This window comes from Pagrus pagrus (assembly GCF_965226575.1).
Source record: "Pagrus pagrus genome assembly, chromosome: 10".
Classification (NCBI taxonomy): domain Eukaryota; kingdom Metazoa; phylum Chordata; class Actinopteri; order Spariformes; family Sparidae; genus Pagrus; species Pagrus pagrus.
This window is the reverse complement of record NC_140194.1, coordinates 15205018-15222789: the sequence shown is the minus strand read 5'-3', so window position 1 is coordinate 15222789 and position 17772 is coordinate 15205018. Positions and strand designations below refer to the sequence as shown.

Sequence of the window (17772 nt, the reverse complement as noted above, 5' to 3'; positions counted from 1 at the left end):
GTAAGTGAGCAGGACAGCAGAGTGCAAACGCTTGAATAGTGTCTGAAACTTGGATAAAGACTAACTCTCTTATTTTTTAGCTTTACCGCACTGTTCATTTGTTGAATCTGCTAAGAGGCTTTCACTTTATATAAACAGGCATGCCATGGGGTCCAGCTGGCATTATCCAGCACCAGGAGCTGATTTAAAAAAGAGAACAAAACAGGAAATTTTGCAGCACGAAAGCAGACCCCTTTCATTATTTCTGTGGAAAACAACTCCTGTGAAAGAATTGCTTCCACAGAATAATACAACAAGCAATCACAAGTCACCGGTCTTTCTCTGCTCAAACGCATCTCGTGGTGTAGCCTTGACACAGCCCGCTCCTTTCTCTGAATCCAAGGCTACAGCCTCATCAACCTGACAGTGAACACTTGCAGCTTGTTTGCCTCTGGTTTGGAGACTATAAATCAAACAGAAATAAGTCCTGTTTCTCATATTTCAGATGTTTACTGTTGTGGTCTTGGCCTGAGTGGGCAGCGAGGAATCCCATTAATTCCTCAAATGCACTTTGACAGAACGCATACTGCAGATAAATAAAAACACACGTGACCTATGGTTGTTAAACAGTTTCTGATTCACCACTGTTGTCACATGTTGTGAATATTTCGAGCAGAAATCAATTACAGCTCAATCATGTCCCACACGAGAAAACTTTGGACACACATGAAAGAAGATTTTCGGTGGAAACACTAAATTGCATTTCCATTCGATTCTCGCACATCAAGTGCAGCAGTCGATGGTGCTGGAAAGCTCGTTGTACGTTCAACACTCAGCAGAGAGAGAAATAGCAATGTCTTATCAAAGTGTGTGTTCAATGCCCTGAGGTACAACACTGGCCAAAATCAAAGGCATTTATTTTGGATGATAATTTGCTATTATGATCATAAAATCATCATTATAATCAATCATCAGTCTTACCTCCATAAAAGTCAGGTACCTCCCCGTGCATTGATGCATCTGTAACAGTAAACAAAGTAAATCATGTCAACGTACTGAACCAAACATATGACGGACTGCTGATATTTACTGATAATAACTTCCTGTGTTCTTCAACTGCAGGTGTATTTCTTTCACTTCTCTCAGGACAAAACAAGACAAATGGATCAAAACAAGTCATGCATCATCAAAACGTTTCTTCAGAGAGGTGCAGGTCTTTGAAAGAATCCCTTTTTGCTGCAGAGAATGTGATAAATGGCTAGAAAACCCGCTTTGGACTGAAGGACTTCCTTTGGCTGGAAGCCATCTCTGTGGAATCCAGTACATCCTGTCCTTCGCAAAATAAAATAGAAAACTCTGAACTTTTGTAGTCGGCCATGAGTGATTGTGGCTATAATTACGCTTTTTAAAATAGAGAAAACAGTACCAAATCATACCAACCTGATGATTAAACAGTAATCTTTTTAAATTCTGTTATATCCTTTTGTTGTATGTAATATAAGCCAGCTGAACCATAAAAACAGACACACTGTATACTTCAGTTGTAGGTTTGTGAGTGCCTGACTTTTGTTTTGATGTCATCACATTAATGTCACATTAACCATCAAGCTTTATTTTTGTTGGGGCTAAACAAAAATGTCAAGCCGATGTTCTCTTCCCACAGTAACGACCCGAGTCTGTTGGTTGGCTGCTGTCTGTTTAGATAGAGCAGCCATACAGTTCAACCCCTGTGTGAGTCTATATACCAAGTGTGTGTGTGTGTGTGTGTGTATGCGAGTGGTGCAACCATGGATGTTGTGTTTCTTAGCGTTCATCTGCCAATTCCTATTCTGTAGATGTACAGTATGTGAGTGCATTTTCAACAGGATATTCTCAGCTTTAGCTGCAGTGCTGCCAAAACCTTTGGTGAACTCAGCTGTAATAACAAATACCTTACCAGGTAGTAAAAAAAGAGAAAAAGAAAGATAAATCTGAAAAAGATCTAAGAGTCTGTTTGAGAAAGATGTGGTTTGAAGTTGGGAGAATTCCCAATCCAAGCTCCCCCTCTGTTTTTCGGCTTATGTGAAATCAAACCTGAAACGAGTGAGAACAGCCTCAGGATGGGAACACAGAGGAGGGCGTCTCTTTTTTACACAGGTCATTTTCAGACCTGCTGTTCTCTGACCACTTTGCTTTGTTTCCAACACAGCTGATTGCACAGCAGTATGACAAAAAAAGGGAATGAAAACCTGCAAACTCTAACCCTCCAGGGCACATAACTGCCCAGCCTGGCTTATCGGATATACGTAAACTTTGCAGCTCTCTCTACAACGTGTTGTTTTACTTTGCAGGTGTCTTTTTGCATGCGTTTCATATCTTAAATGTTTCTAGATCTGAGGTAATTAGATTGCATTCACACCTGACACAATGTTTTTCTTCAGGGCTAGCAGTTAGCAGCTTGTTAACACCTCGTCTCTCTCATTCATCCTGACAATCCAGTTCTGACATGTGCTTCTTTGCTCCAAGCTGCCTGCCACTTGTGTGCTTGAAATCAAAGTTTAAGTCTGTTTCTTTGGCAGTTTGTTAGTGCCAATTTAATCTCTGACTGGATTTTTGGATGGGGATACTTGAAAGATGAAGACACACGGGTAAAAAAAAAGAGGCAGGCTAAATGAGTCCTTTTTGAAAATTTGAGTGCTGCTCACCAGTGGTGTTTGGAAAGAAAATTCTCAGAGAGCAAACTGCTATTACTATTGAGCCAAACAGTTATGTTATCAAATGTTTCGATTTAAATGTAATGACTCTTGGGGTTGCGCAAACATTCAATGGCTATATATAAAGTAGCATGATTGTCGCATTAAAAAGCCTGAACGTAAAGTAGGATTTTTAGAGATGCTTTCACACACAGCAGTGATCGCGAGTATCTCAAAATATCTTTTCACACATTCTGCCGATTAATTTCGCCATTCCCGTTCAGCTGAGCGTGCTACTGACCTGCAGGGGAGAGTGAGAGGACCAGGACATGGAGGAGCAGGGTGAGGTGCAGCATGATGTTGAAGTGAGGACCACCTGATGGGGTTACAGCGAGAACCTCAGCTGATGGAACATCAGCCTGGTTTTCCTTAAAGAGATAAAAGAGAAAAGAAAATTGAAGTGTTTGGTGCTGACAGTGAATTTACAGAAATATGATAAAACCACTGCCCTTCAGAGTATTTACTACAATATCACAAAAGTTAGAACGCACGGTGAAATTGCATGGTTGTGCTAAAAGAGGCTTTCAACCTGCTTCACAATTAAGTGTGTGACCTCTGTTGGTTCAGTCCTGCTAAATAAAAATGATTTGATTGTTAGACAACATGTAGTGCATCTTTTTTTGCAACATAAAACCAAAGTGAAAGGACAATAAGGCAAGGCAAGTATATTTGTAAAGCACAATTCAGACACAAGGCAACTCAAAGTGCTTTACAGGGGCATAAAAAATACATTAAAATATATTAAAAATTGCATTTAAAATACATAAATAAACAGCATGAATATGGCTGAAATACATTCCCATGTGCAAAACCATAGACCAGCAGTCACAAAGTGTGCATGTAGGGCTGCAACTAACAATTATGGTGATTACTTTTCAATTGATTGAATACAAAATGTTCAAATATAATACTAGAGACCATCATACGATGGGATCACACCAGCCGTGATGCCCGTCGACCTGTTCACGTTTTGACCAATGAGTACTCAGTACAGACAGTATTGTAGCATCTTTACTGTATCTCTGCTTCCTGTCAGCCTCCGAGGCACAAGCTCCATGTAAGGTTGACGCCTGATGACTGACATTTGGACAGTTGCCAGGAGAAACCCTGAGCAGTCATCTAGCTGCTCAATCACTGCCCCCAAGACGTTAACACCACACCAGGAACCACCAGCGCCATGTCTGCTCTCAGCCTCACGCCCAGTAACACAATATGAAAAGCAACAGCTGTCTGAGCGCGGAGAGCTGACAGAACCAATCACGGTTGAGGATACCTGATTTGAGATTCTAGCCCTTTAATGTGTTGTCCTCATGTTCTTAATATAATTAATATTCTCAAATCAGATCAGACTACAAATCTTTCATGCGTTTAGAATAATCTGTCGTATTAAACATGGCAGAGGTCCCGTCACAGAGGCAAAGAGAGTCTGAAACAATTTTGCCACCCAAAGATAGAAGAAAAAATCTAGAGGAAAAAAAACACATGCAGTAAAAGTGAACGCTCCCTGATTTGGCACTTTCAAATTAAAGCTTTCTTGAGGTGAACAAAGGACTTCTGAGTGATGCTGAATATACTTGTTTTCCAATGGACAGGTATACTAACTATAAATGCAACATTTCCCTCATCATTTTTCACCATTTGAGGTTTGACTGGCGCTTATTTAATCATATCTTCTTATTGTGGCCTCTTCTCCTGCTGTTTATTCCTATGAACCAACTCCAGCCCATCCTCACCAGAAAAACAACTCGGTCACCTGTGCAATAGGAGTAGTATGAGACACTTCTGTGCCTGAACCTAACCAAATTGCGAATGTTTCACAACGTTAACCACCTGACGACGAAGGTCTGGTCTGGTTTGCCTGTCCCCAGTCTTCTCTTTCGGTCATGTGTCATAGCCTCCACTTCATTGTCATACATATCTTTCTTTTGCAATCGACCTGCTCAGTCTTTTGGGTATTAGGACATGTCAACCAACTCCTAAAAATCGATTTTCTCAAAATTCTGTTAAAATTTGTGTCAGTCAATTCCATTCTGAATGCCATGTCAGTGCCTGATGACCTGCACCCTTTTTCAACAAACAAAACTCAAAACAAAATGTAAGACATTCATACATCCATTTCCTGGTGCCACAGTGCTGACCATCAGTTCAATATCAGCACACATTTCCATTCATTCCCAGGTTGCGCTGGACCGGTGTGTGTTGATTAGAGTATAATTGAACATGCGGCAGACACTATCGATTCTTTGTGCACAGCCCGAGGTGTCAGCTGGCGGAGACTCGGAGGTGTGACAGCAGGATTGAGATCTCAGCGCTCACCAGAGAAATGCAGTCTTATTACAGAAAATGGATTATCAGAGGAGAGAGTCTGTGTAATACGCCAGCTTTGCATGACACAAACAAAACTGCATTTATTGTATGACTAAACATCCAAACGGACACTGACACACATGGGAAATTAATTAAGACTAATGGCCAAACACGCTGCAAAACTGTACAACATGCACAATAAGTTGGACACAATGTCCGAGCTGTACAGCTGCAGGAAAGCAATACAGAGGGGATTTCATCTTCACGCTGGCCTGTATCCTAGCAACACCTTTCAAAAGCAGCAGTTTGTGTGCTGCGGGGGGCCTTTTGTGACCGGCAATGAAACTATGCAAACACTCATTTTAATCTGGAACAACGCTGCTGTTGTGGAACGAAGACCTGGGGAGCTCTGCTGATCTTTTAAAGACATTCATCTCTCGAAGTCAGAAAAAAAAGCGCTGAAAAAACAAGTTTATTAAAACTCACTCGGTCTTTCACTCCATATACTTTACAGCTATATTGTACGTATGTATCGTTTCTCTAACTCATGAATCATAAATGATCTTAATGGATGCACTTAGGAGATTAGGGGAGTAGACAAGGAGCCTCATAATAGCGTCACAGTACACGGTGACAGAGCCAATCCCATCTAACCCATTAAGAACTGTCACTGAATTGATATACTGTGAAAAAAAAAAAAACATCAGACCAGCACCACACAGAAGGGAGGCGTGCTCTTATAATCAGTATTAATGGGGCCTCCTACCTTTCCTGTCCTATCTTAGCAGCCTGAATGCATGTGATGCGAGTGCTCCAGTCATCACAGTAAATCACAAGGCCCAGACGTGACAGCGCTCAAACAAGGCCATTTCTTCTCCACCATAAATCACACCCTGCACGTTGCCAAAGCTATTACTGCTTGCGGTTTGATTTTGGTGGGGTTTTTTTCTCGTCTAGGCTTATTTCCTCTTCCCTTTCCCAGCTCTGCTTTGCCCGCTGAATTCCAATCTCTCTCTCTCTCTCTCCTTTAACTCCCCTTGGGATTCTCAACCTTATTTCTCAGAAATCAGAAATCATATTACACCGAGGAGTAGTAGCGGTAGAGGCTGCTGGGGGCAGACCCTGGGATTTTACTGCTGCACTCCAGTGACCAATGCTGTCATTTGTGCTTTTTATCATGACCCTGTAACCCCCTTAGGGCACTACAGGCTACAGTAAGCGAGCGTGAGTGAAACCCCGTCTTCTCTGTGCTCGGCCTGATGTGTGCTGCATAATCAAGTTGGTAACTTTATAAAAACGTCCCCCCCTATCAGCTTGGACAGATCCAGTGATGTGGGGGAGGAGAAACAGAAGAAGAAAGGGTGGAGCAGCGGTCAGAGTGGTCGACTTCAAAAACAAGATGTTGCTCCAACAACCCCACCCCCCTGCCAAGCACCACCATCGCTCCTTACACACACAAACATAATCAATCCCTCCGCCACAATCAGTCATTAACAACAGATTTGCTGTAATCCTGCTAGGGGAAGCCAAGATGGGGTTAACGCTGGATTGGTCTTAATCAGTCGGAGAAGGGAAAATGAGCGATGCTTAGTGTCATCTACTGCAGCATCCAAGTCATGTCTGAACTCCACCAGGATGAACACTTAGCAGTAAAGGCACATAGTGCTGTTTTGCTGCTCCTCTCATTTATATCACTGGAAACTGAACATCTTTGGGTTTTAGACTGTTGAATGTGTCACAGTGTGCTCTGGGAATATACTGTATGATAGGTTTATTTATTTTACTTTTTCTCATGCTTACCAGTTACTGTTTGTTGTCATTATTACAGTACCACCTCCGAAGAGGTTATGTTTTCACCTGTATCCATCTGTTGGTTGGTTGGTTGGTTGGTTTGTCAGCAGTGTTACACATAAACCCGGATTTCCAAAAAGCTTGGATGAAGGTTGGATCTTGGCCCAGAACAGACCTTATGAACTTCTGGTGCTGATCCGGATAAAGGGACGAATCCAGGATTTTATTCTCACTTTCTTGCGGTGTGAGATTTTTTTTTTACATTTTTGTTAATTTCTCATGAAAATAATGCAGGGATCTTGATGAAAACAAGCAGGCATATTAAAGTGGCTGACATCTATGGCTCACTACAATTCTATGCGGATGTAAATAAACATCGAGATTCAGCGGATTTAAATATAATTTATTTGTTTTTGGATTAGGTGACTGTGGGGGTGCTCTGCTGAATGCCATTCTATTTATTAGTGAGTCTGAAAATAGTTTAATTTATTTCTGTATTTATTTATTTCTGTTGATTATTTTTATGCATTATTTCTTATTAATAATGAGATACGTTTTGTTTAACAAATGCATATATATCAGGGACCATGGACAAAATATTAACATCCCAAAAATGAGAAAAGCTGCTGTTTACCAGAATAGCTAATTTCCATCTAGTGTCCCTGGCAAGTGAAAGAAAACAATAAAACACAGAGTATCTCCACTACAAATGGCAGAAACATCACAGTGATATCCTGAATATTAAATTAAATTTTGTCATTTTGGTAAATGAAAATGTGCTGTCTTGCTGAGAGTTAGATGACAAAATCTACTTTTATGTTTATGCAGTAAATGTGCAGCGGGAGCCAGTTAGCCTAGCTTAGTATAAACACTGGAAACAAATGGAAATGCAAACCAGCCGGTCTCTGTCTATAAAGTTCACTTCTTTTTCACTTTTTCCACATGTTGTATCTCATTTGTTTAAAACACAGGTCACAAAAGAGACACACTGTCTTTACTTTGGACACAGCCAGGCTAGCTGTTTCCTGTCTTTGTGTTAAGCTAAACCAAGGCTGCTGGTTATAGCTTTATATTCAGCAGACAGACCAAAAAAAAGTGAAATTAATATTAATCTTATCTCAGCAAGTGAGCGAATAAGCATATTTCTTAAAATGTTGATCTATTTCTTCAATACTGGAAGAGGGTCAGATGGTTAATGTATTCTAGTCCACTTTTTTTTTCATCTTCCCACCCCTACTGGGCAGTGTATTATCACTTCTACTGAGGCATGAGATGTGAAATCCAATATTAATACGGTGTCTGATGACTACTCATACTAAAATCACACATTTTGTGATAAGATTTAGTGTCATCAACAGATGCAACTGGGAAAAAACAAGCGAGACAGGGAGAGGAATATTGATCCAGATCAAATTAAGATGAAACTGTGAGACATTGGCTTTGACATCATCTGCGAGAGGCAGCAGTGACTTAGTCTGCTTTAGGGGACATTAAATGTGCAATCTCATTTCAGCTTTATTTATCCTGAGCCTGCTGGAAACAGTTGCTGTTTTTTCTGATTCACGTTCATGATATTACAGACCAAGATGCCTCTCAGCTGCCCAGTAAAACCACTTCTACTGGCGGTCCACTGAAGCAGCTGGGGAGTTTGAACAGTCAATTTTTCCATCCAGAATTCAGATAGCACATTTGAAGCCAGTTTACCAGATACAAACACAGCTCTTTCCTCAAGGCTGCAGAAGTCTCCTTATTTCTAGGATCAGATACCTGCATTTGTGTCACTATACTTTACTTTCTCTAGTTTTATAACGTTTTTCTTTATAACACATTCTGCTTAGTGGAAAAAGTCAAAGTGTACGAGGTTTGCTATCAAAATGCTAACTTTAGAAATGCAGTCTGACATGATTTTCTGTTTCTTGAAAGGAAGAAATAGAAAACAGCACAAATCATCTCACGTCTGATGAGATCAGACACCTGATACGACTACATACTGTGTTTAAACATGAATCCCAGGATGAAACAGACGCTGTGATCTCTTTTGATTTCTATGCTGATTCAGTGTTATTTTACCTCAAACAATGGTGCTAACTTATAAGTGCTCTTTGTATGCTGACCTGAGATTATTACATTAAAATGTTTTTTTAATTTTTATCATCATCACTCCATCCTCACTGCTTTTTATATATACTTTTACTTGATGAGTATGAGCTTCAAGGATCCCGAGGCTTTTCAGGAGGAAGCTGCTCAACATCTAGTAGTACTCGGCATAAATAATGCAGCTATGTGTTAGTGCAGCACTGTGCAGACTGGTCTGAAGTGTCTCTTGGATCTATACTGTACAGACAAACATTTTTAGACAAACACATTAAGACTCATTCCAGCTCACATAGATTTCTACATCTCCTTTTCACAAATACATAAACAGATCTCCACTCTAAAGTTGGGATCCTGTCTGTCTTTGCACACTCTGAGCCTGTTCATGCCTGGTATTAACATCCATCCTGGGTGATCCGACCACAAGTTGACAGCTCTAAGCCTGTCAGTTCACACCCGGCATTATAATGTGTCTGGAGTGACCACTTGTGACTGGATCTAAATTCCCAGTTCTAGATGCAAACAAACATATTCATCAATGTTTTTTACGCAAAAAAATAAACAACTTTATGAATTACATATGCTGAATTTACAAGAAGGCCCAGTCTATTAAGAAAATGCCATAGACAGAGTTTCACAAAGTTTATAAAGTTCCTCCTAACTCGACAACTCATAAAAAGGGCAGTTTTTTAAAGGAGTCTGGGGTCTTTCAAAGAAGAAGCCTATATTGGTTGCCTATATTTGGAGGTTCACCGTCATTAAAATGTTTTCCTCTCTCACAAATTTAGTGTAAATGATGAAACCAGTTGCAACACAGTGTTGAAAAAGCTGCTAAAGGTAAGATGGCAGGTAAGACACTGAAGCTGGCAGGCTGGTTAAGCGATGGCAGGACAAAATTACACTTTTTACAGAGAAATAAACAACTTAAAGTATTGCATTTAATGCTGAATTAACAAGAAGGCTTAAATGATTTAGAATTTGCCATAGCCATTTTGCTTTTTTTTTAATTTCTTATTTCTTCTTTTACATAACTCTCAAAACCCTACGATTTTTAAAGGGATTCTGGAGACACTGCGGTTATTAGATTAATGGTTTGATCGGTTGAAACAGACACAAACATCTGCTGGCTGGCAGGCTAAGAGAGCACAGACACGTAATTTGCATCCACTTGCGATCGAATCACTCGTGTGGTAATACCAGGTTTTACAGGACCTCTGACTCTGACCAAGTGAGTAAACCAGCCTAAAGTATCGACTGACTCAACATCCCCTGAACCCCTGCTTAAGAAATCATCCTAACTTATGAATTATTTATGTCAAAACCATTGATTTTGATTCCAAAATGACAGCTTGTGTGTCCCTTCAACCTTAGCTCAGAAAGATGCGCTTCTTCTCTCGTGTATCTGTGTGGAAAATGAGACTGGACTCGGCTCCAGACAAACAGGTTTATGTTTCCCAGAGGACCAAGAGAACGATTCAATTAAATAAAGGATACAGATACAAGCTATCCAAGTCTATTACGCAGCAGATAAAGCAGTAACCCCCAAGACACATGCAACAACACCTGCAGAAAAAAAGATGCTCTCCACACGCTTTGTGCTGCACAGGACCCCTGTTGCTAAGCAGGACCAGCCTCGGTGCTTGATAGAAAAAATAAATTTATTTTTCAGAGTATAACAGCTTGATTTCATCGGCAGTCAGAATTCACTTTTCACTTTTTCCTTTTAGCAGTCTAGGAGAGTAAACAGCAGAGCCAACTAAACTGGTTTCTTCAGCAGGACAAGCTGTTCATCTTGCTCTTCTAAATGAGACTAACTAATTACGATTCACCGATAAAGAAAATGTAAGCGTCAGCCATATGTTTTGGCAATTTTTGGTACAACTTTGAGCTCAAGTCTGCATTAATTTTTCAGGCTGTTTTTCGTCATACTGTAAACTGTAGATATCTCTGTCCCCCTCCTGAACCCAGAGAACAGACAGACACAGGATCAAATACAGGACTGTTCATGACGTAATCCAGCTGCAGATGATCCAGTCACGGCTCGTTCACTGTGTCACTCTGTCTCTCTCCACCTCCCTCTCTGTCTCTCACCCAATAGTGGTGGCCACGCTAATGTAAGCTATTTATCACAACCCCTGCAGTCAACACTATGCCCCCCGGGGCCGCACAGGCTCAACCTCAGCTGACCTGAATATCAACGACAACCAGTCATTCAATCCGTTTAATCTGATGCTGGACTGCCGTATAAATTACATTAACCACAAATCAGGAAGAGTGTATAAATTAATGCAGAAGCGCAATAGCACACACGGGACTTGTATCATAAAGAATGACGACAACTCTTACCCATGATGTCTTAGTCTGAGTTTATTCACTGTCGAGCAACAAGGAAGCAATCATTTGACGCTTGGCCTGGACTGTGAGTGACAACCAAGAACCTGGAGCGACAGCTGATAATTTTGTTATCATGAGTGATTTTACGCTTTCAAAGTGATGATGAACACCTTTGTCCACCAGCTTTGTCCATTTCTGTAACAGCTTATTAGCTGCCACTCCTCTGTAGGGAAAGGCTTCTTGATTCATCTGATGTGTCGTCCATCCATTTGTGCTACTGGATGTCGTTGTTGTTGAGGTAAACCAAGTCTAGTATATAAACAAAATGTAGAAAATGGAGATTTTTAAAAAAGGGAAAAAAAGATTAAATAAGTAAACTGGATTAAATAAATAGAAAATCTAACATATCTTTTTCTCTGAACCAAAAACAAAGCAGATAACATCCGACTCTACGATCCAACAAAACAATCATCTCTGAAGGGTGCAGAGATCTAGTTGTGTCCAAAAATTCAACCGAGAGTTGCCACATAAGTACATTAAAACATTTCAATTTGATTATTCTTAGTTTCCCTGCTTTAACTGAGAGGATCTGTCAGCCAAATGTTAATGTTAGGAACTCTTCCAGGATCGTTTCAACGGACATGAAACATTTCTTGGCAGGAGTAAGACGATGACATAAAATCAGTCTTTTTCCTGGACGAAGACAATCTTATATCTGGCGCATTTAAGATTATTAAAAGAGAGGCTATTCAACAAAATATGAAAGGGGAGCGCATCTTACATTTCCAAGCCAAGGAGGACAAAATACTCTCATTTCACTTGTTTATTTGGCTCAGACCACAATAACAGTAATAAAGATACAACAAATTGGCCTTAATGATGTTTGAAATGTTATCAAAGACACTACTCTAAAAGAAGTGAATCTTAGAGCAGACTAAGTAACTACAGTATAATTAAGGTTGTCCTCTTCTGTCTGGAACTTGGACGTAGCTATTGTTGTTTACATACAACACTGAACTCTCTGTCACAACATAAAATACATGCGCAGTTTGTTTTCATGTTGAGCTAATTATTCTCAGCATAGAAACGTGTTGACCTTTGAGTGCAACGCATTTCGAGGAGTGCGATGCACTCTATGGGAGGATGATACTCAAGAAAAAGGCGCACAGATATGAAACACTTTACGTTATATGCTTCCACGTATGCAAATATGTCACATCGTGATAAATTGTGCCATATAGGAAAAGGTCAGAGGAGACATGGACTCTATGAAGAAAGAGTGCTCAGCTTAATTACTCCACGCCACATCTGTCCAATAAAGATATTGGCTGAGAGGTTTCTATAGGAGGGCGGTTACATGTTTTCACTGATGCCCATACACTCTGCTGTAAATAACTGTAGCTACCAAGTGACTGAGTGCTGCTTGCACTTGATTGCAAAGCTGCGCAGATAAGAAAGAAGAGTTCATATATTGCAAATGGTGCACTGAGAAAACAATCAATACCTTCAGACTGCACAAAGAAACGTCCCAGAGGAGTGTGTGAATACAGTGCATGTATTCTGCATAGCTACAATAAAACGTAAACAATAGAAAGATTAATCTAAGTCGAGTTCTCCCCACAACATTTTCCATTCATCCCATTATTGGATTAGAGGGTGTGGATCCAACATTATGCCACAGATTAACTTGACAAACTGAATGCATAAATATAATATAAGCCACAGACACACTGCTTAATTGCGTGGTCAAGAAAGATGAGGAGGTTGCCTATTATATCATCACACAAAGCTTAAAGAGACACACAGGAAAACAATCAGGGCACGGAGTGTGTGTGGTGTGACTCTGCTCAGTGCTTACCTTGCTGTGGAGAGCTATCATGCCAGTGGCTATGTGACAAGATGAGCTACTTAGCAGCCCGTGTCCCCATCCCCTCCAACATACCTACCCTGCCAAGTGTCCTAAATACTCCGCTCCATTGTCTGTCTCAGAAACAAGCAATTCTGTTGGATGGAAGCGCTCTCTCTAAGGTGCAAAGAGGAGGAGGGGGGGGAATGGTAAAAGAAAAGGCTAATTCCCCGAGCAGGACAGGGAGCTGTTCAAATGGGACGCCAGTGAAGAAGCCTCCCTGCAGTGAGAGCGCTCCGCAGAGGGGTCTTCTCTCGTCACTGTGGCCAGGCTGGGGTTTAATCTTTTAAGCCTTCCCACACACACATGCAGTAACACACCAGCACACAAAATACATGAACACACACACAACCTCTCCCCCAGCACCCCAACTTTAACCCCACCCTCCATCCAGACTTCATATCATCATTAGCCTGGCAGTGGGCCAGACGTAGCATCAGCACTGCCATAATCATCATCCCCACTACTGTCGCAGAGAAAAACAATTTTCCTCCTGGAAAATATGCTTATTGCAGAGGAGCTGACAAAAGCCAGAAAACAACATGCAAAACACTTCTGTATGAGACATGAGAGGCTTGTGCTGTGACATGGATTGCTGTCCTGAAAGTTGCTATATTTCTCTCAGTCAGAAGCACATCCCCAAGTTCATTTTCCCTTTTTTATTTCCCTTCTCCTGTTTTATTTGTCTTGCTAAAGAAATAATAATTGAGCTCTTGTTTGAAGAGTCTCTTCTTTTATGTATATCCTCTCATTGAATAGAAGTAGTCTATTTTATCTTCTTTTTACTTTTATTAAGGAAGGAGCAGATTGAATAATTCAAAGTTTCTGGTTGTTAAAGGTACAATCTGTCACCCAAAGGTAAACCAAAGTCACCCAACTATTAAAATGTCAAACAAAGGATAACCACAAACCACAAGCACTCGATGATTGTGTCCGTTTGTTGGTTGATTGGTTGGTTGGTTGGTTGGTCTTTAATAATAAATAATACTGACTGATAATTCATCATCTGATTTAAAAACTCTAAAATAACGCGACCAGAATCAGCCTTAAAAATACATTATGGTTGGGCTGCAGTTACAACTAAAACATATTCTACCCACTGTAAGTGTTTCAAAGGTTAGAGGGCTAACTTTCTGACAGATTGTCTGACTAACTACCACTTTCCGGAGGGGAGAGAAAATTGAGAGATAGAGAAAAGCTAGAATATCTATTTTTTGAAAGATACTGAACCCAAGATATCCAGTTGGGCTGCTGATGGGCTGACAGCAAAATTATGATTATTATTCAGCTGCTCCAAGTTTTGGGTGATTTTTTATTCAGTCTGTGTGGTAACATGAGTTTTAAGTGGTGTCCGCTCAGGAGGCTGCCACCATTTTACAAATGCTCACATAATGCATTTGGGTTGCATTAACTGGGAAAACGCTGATTGTTGCAGGGATTTGCTGAAGGAAGCACTAGAGCAGATTTAGGAGCCATGTATGGCCGATACAAGAAACGTGCCTGCATTACCACATACATTAGCATTTTAGTTGCGAATGATTTGGTATTGCTTGCAGCCAGATCTGACAAAGTGATGAATTATGTGATCGGGCTGAAAGGAAACAAAAACAGCCTTTGTGCTGCAGCAACAAAACACATAGCAATGAATTGATTAAAACTATTGGATTTCAAGGTGTTTAATCACGCAGAGGTCCCCAATCTTTCCAGATATCCTATTACCATCTATCTTACTGGTCAATTTATGTCTAGCTGACGCTGTAAGGGAAGAAAAAGCGTCTTAATTGAACTTGATTCATTCCTACAGCCTTAAATTATGCCAGGGATTGCGAACGACACGGACAAGACTGAAGAATTAGAAAATACAGTGAAAAGAAGCCGCTCTGGTGTCATCTAAGGCTGCGACCACTTTGTGGGTCATTCAACTTACATAAGTGATTGCAGAAAATAAAAGGGATTATGGAGAGCAAGTGGCGGGAACAGTGTGTTTCAGTGCTAAAAGCAGATAAAGTCATCGCATTTGTATTAAAGTGTAGCCAGTGAAATCTGGAACCTACAAATGTCTGCACTTAACCTTGAAGTCATTAAAATTAATGGACCAGGCCAAGTGAGCTGCAGGTGAACCCAATCCCATCTAATGGCTTCCATTTAGATCAGCCAGTCGAGACACTGAAAAGTCCGGAGAATTGGGCAGAGAAGCAAGAAGAACCATTTTAGCAAGCGCTCCTCTACTATTCATAAACCATGAGCTCCCAGGCTAATCAAAACCAATGCTAATCTCTCAGAAGCATACATCGTGTGGAGCAGGGCACCAGGGGCAGCAGCAGAGCATAAGGCTTGTGTCTGGCTGGTTTCATCGCTCTGGCTTTTTTCTTCCGATGTGATTTACCCGAGACTTCTGACTCAGCACAATCGTGCCACTGACAGGAATAAAAGAGGATCACTTCCTCCCCTTCTGTCTATGTTACAGAGCTGCAGTACATCCAGAGGCTGTAAATACTGTAGGGCTTGTGCTGTTTCACAATACCACAACAGAAATAGCATTAGCATTTACAGGTGGTCTCTGGTGTTAGTTTCAGTTGGCTATAGCTCCTGGGTGGCTTTGATATTGGAAAGTCTGCAGCTGGCAACTTATTGGACACCAGCTGCATTTTAGATTACGGAGTGACTGATTGGATTTTCTCAGACTAAAATTAAAGCTAGCATTTTTTTTAGGTGAGATATGCTGCACTGTCTCCTGCATTCTTTTCTTCGATTTCAGTCGGGTAAACGTTTTATTTGATTGTAGAATATAGTTTGGTGGGTCTACAGGATCAACACAGAGGAGAATGCATGCACTCATACGAGGAATATACACTCCATAATTAAACTTACATAACATGAAATGGTTGGCGATCTGATGAGTTTAGATTGTGATCAATCTTGAAGGCGTCCACAATTGACTTTCTGTGGAGTTTTTAAACACTTGTAGCGCTACTGAGCATTTTTGGGTCCTCAATTTGTTTCTATGTATGAAGGGCGCACATGATAAACGTACCATGATAAACACAGCCCTGCTGCAGCTTTCACATTATTATGCTGATCCATTGGTGGTGGGAATGTGCAAAGGAGTGTAGCAACCTGCCAACAAAGGCAGTGAAGAAGACTGAGAGCTGTATCTAAGTAATGTAGGATTTTAAATATTCAAACAATGAGCTCTGAAAAGGCAGACCTCAAGGATACACAGAATGCATTTTGGTGAAAAACACATAATGTAAACATGTTTGTTTATAAGAAAACTCCCCAGTGCACCTTTAAGGCAAATCGTAAAGATGTTTAATGTCCCATAACTTCTCCTTCAAAACTTCACACAACCTCATTGACTAGCAATCCATTCCGCCTGAAAATACCTATAAGTGGCTATACTGATTGGACGAATTACTTCATGTGGCTTGTCTTTGTGTGACGTCCTTTAAATAATGCAATGTTACAGCCAGCAACAGATGAGGAGCCTGTGCAAAAAAATCTTAAATCTAACATTGTTTTTTAAAAGGTGTAAATGGAGAAATTTAGAGCCTATAATGTCTGGCTATAGAAGGCAATTTCAAAATTGAGAAACAAGATCGCAATTCAGATCATGGACCGTGAATGTATTTAATAGGTCATGATATTATTGTTTGGCCATATCACCCACCCCTAATGAAATCTTCAAATGTTCCACCATCTCTGTCTTGGTCCATTAAAATGCAATACTCACCTCCACCACGTGCACGACTTCTATACAGCACGGCTGCAGAAAATAATTACTGACTAAATAAACAAATAACAGCGCATTATGTGGAAGTGCACCGAAAGCATAAACAGGAAAATTCCAATATTGCGCTTGACACACATGAGGAGTTTTCATTGCCAATGTGGTTTTCTGTTCAACATATTAAACTGGCTTTAGTTTGTGATCACACAGAGTGAAATTAAAAACCATCCAATCATCTATTTAGATTATTAATCAGCAAATTATGATCAGCAGCTGAGTGATCATGCATCCTACTGTGCAAATTGTAGACCCACCTTCTGCTCCATGTTATTAGAACAAACACGAATCAACTAAAAACACTGTTTCAAGTAGATCTGGTGATAACACAGATTAGATGTAAATGTTTAACACTGATGGACGGCATGTGAGCCTCATTTGTGGTTAAGTCTTTTAGCTGTCTATAATCTGATGTGCCCTGGTTTCCTCTCCCTATGATCACGTTTGATGTGCCATTGAATGTCAGCAGTGTAATGAGGAGACTGAATGCATGAAAGGCAGAACAGAAATACAGTGTACATATCCAATGACAGTGAGCATAGCTCTTATGGAGAATTTCATGTGCTCAAACAGATTTTCTACAACGATTTTGGGGTCTACAATCTATCATTTCATCTGCCATTTTACTGGTTTTACTCCAACAAACAACCACATTAACTCTGTCCTGTTCGATATGTAGTGAACTGTCACCTCGTGAACTACAGATTAAGACCAGGTCAGTGAATCAGAATGTATTCACGTGCCGCACATGAATAAATTAACTTGTCTTGCATATTGTCGACAGGGCTTTACTGCTGCTGTTCATGGCTGATTGATAATAAGGCAGACACGACTACAGTCCC

The 17772-nt window shown here is 40.5% G+C and overlaps 1 protein-coding gene across 2 annotated transcripts in view; it reads right to left on the bottom strand.

Annotated features, from left to right (window-relative positions):
- Positions 1 to 17772, bottom strand: part of cntn1a (contactin 1a) — a 68322-nt gene that overhangs the window by 29750 nt on the left and 20800 nt on the right. For both annotated transcript variants that reach the window (XM_084364716.1, XM_084364715.1), the window contains exons 2-3: positions 2953 to 3079; positions 961 to 999 (exon numbers count right to left, since the gene is read on the bottom strand). In XM_084364716.1, the coding sequence (XP_084220842.1) occupies positions 961 to 999; positions 2953 to 3007 (94 nt within the window). In that variant the 5' untranslated portion in view covers positions 3008 to 3079. The remainder of the gene's footprint in view (positions 1 to 960; positions 1000 to 2952; positions 3080 to 17772) is intronic.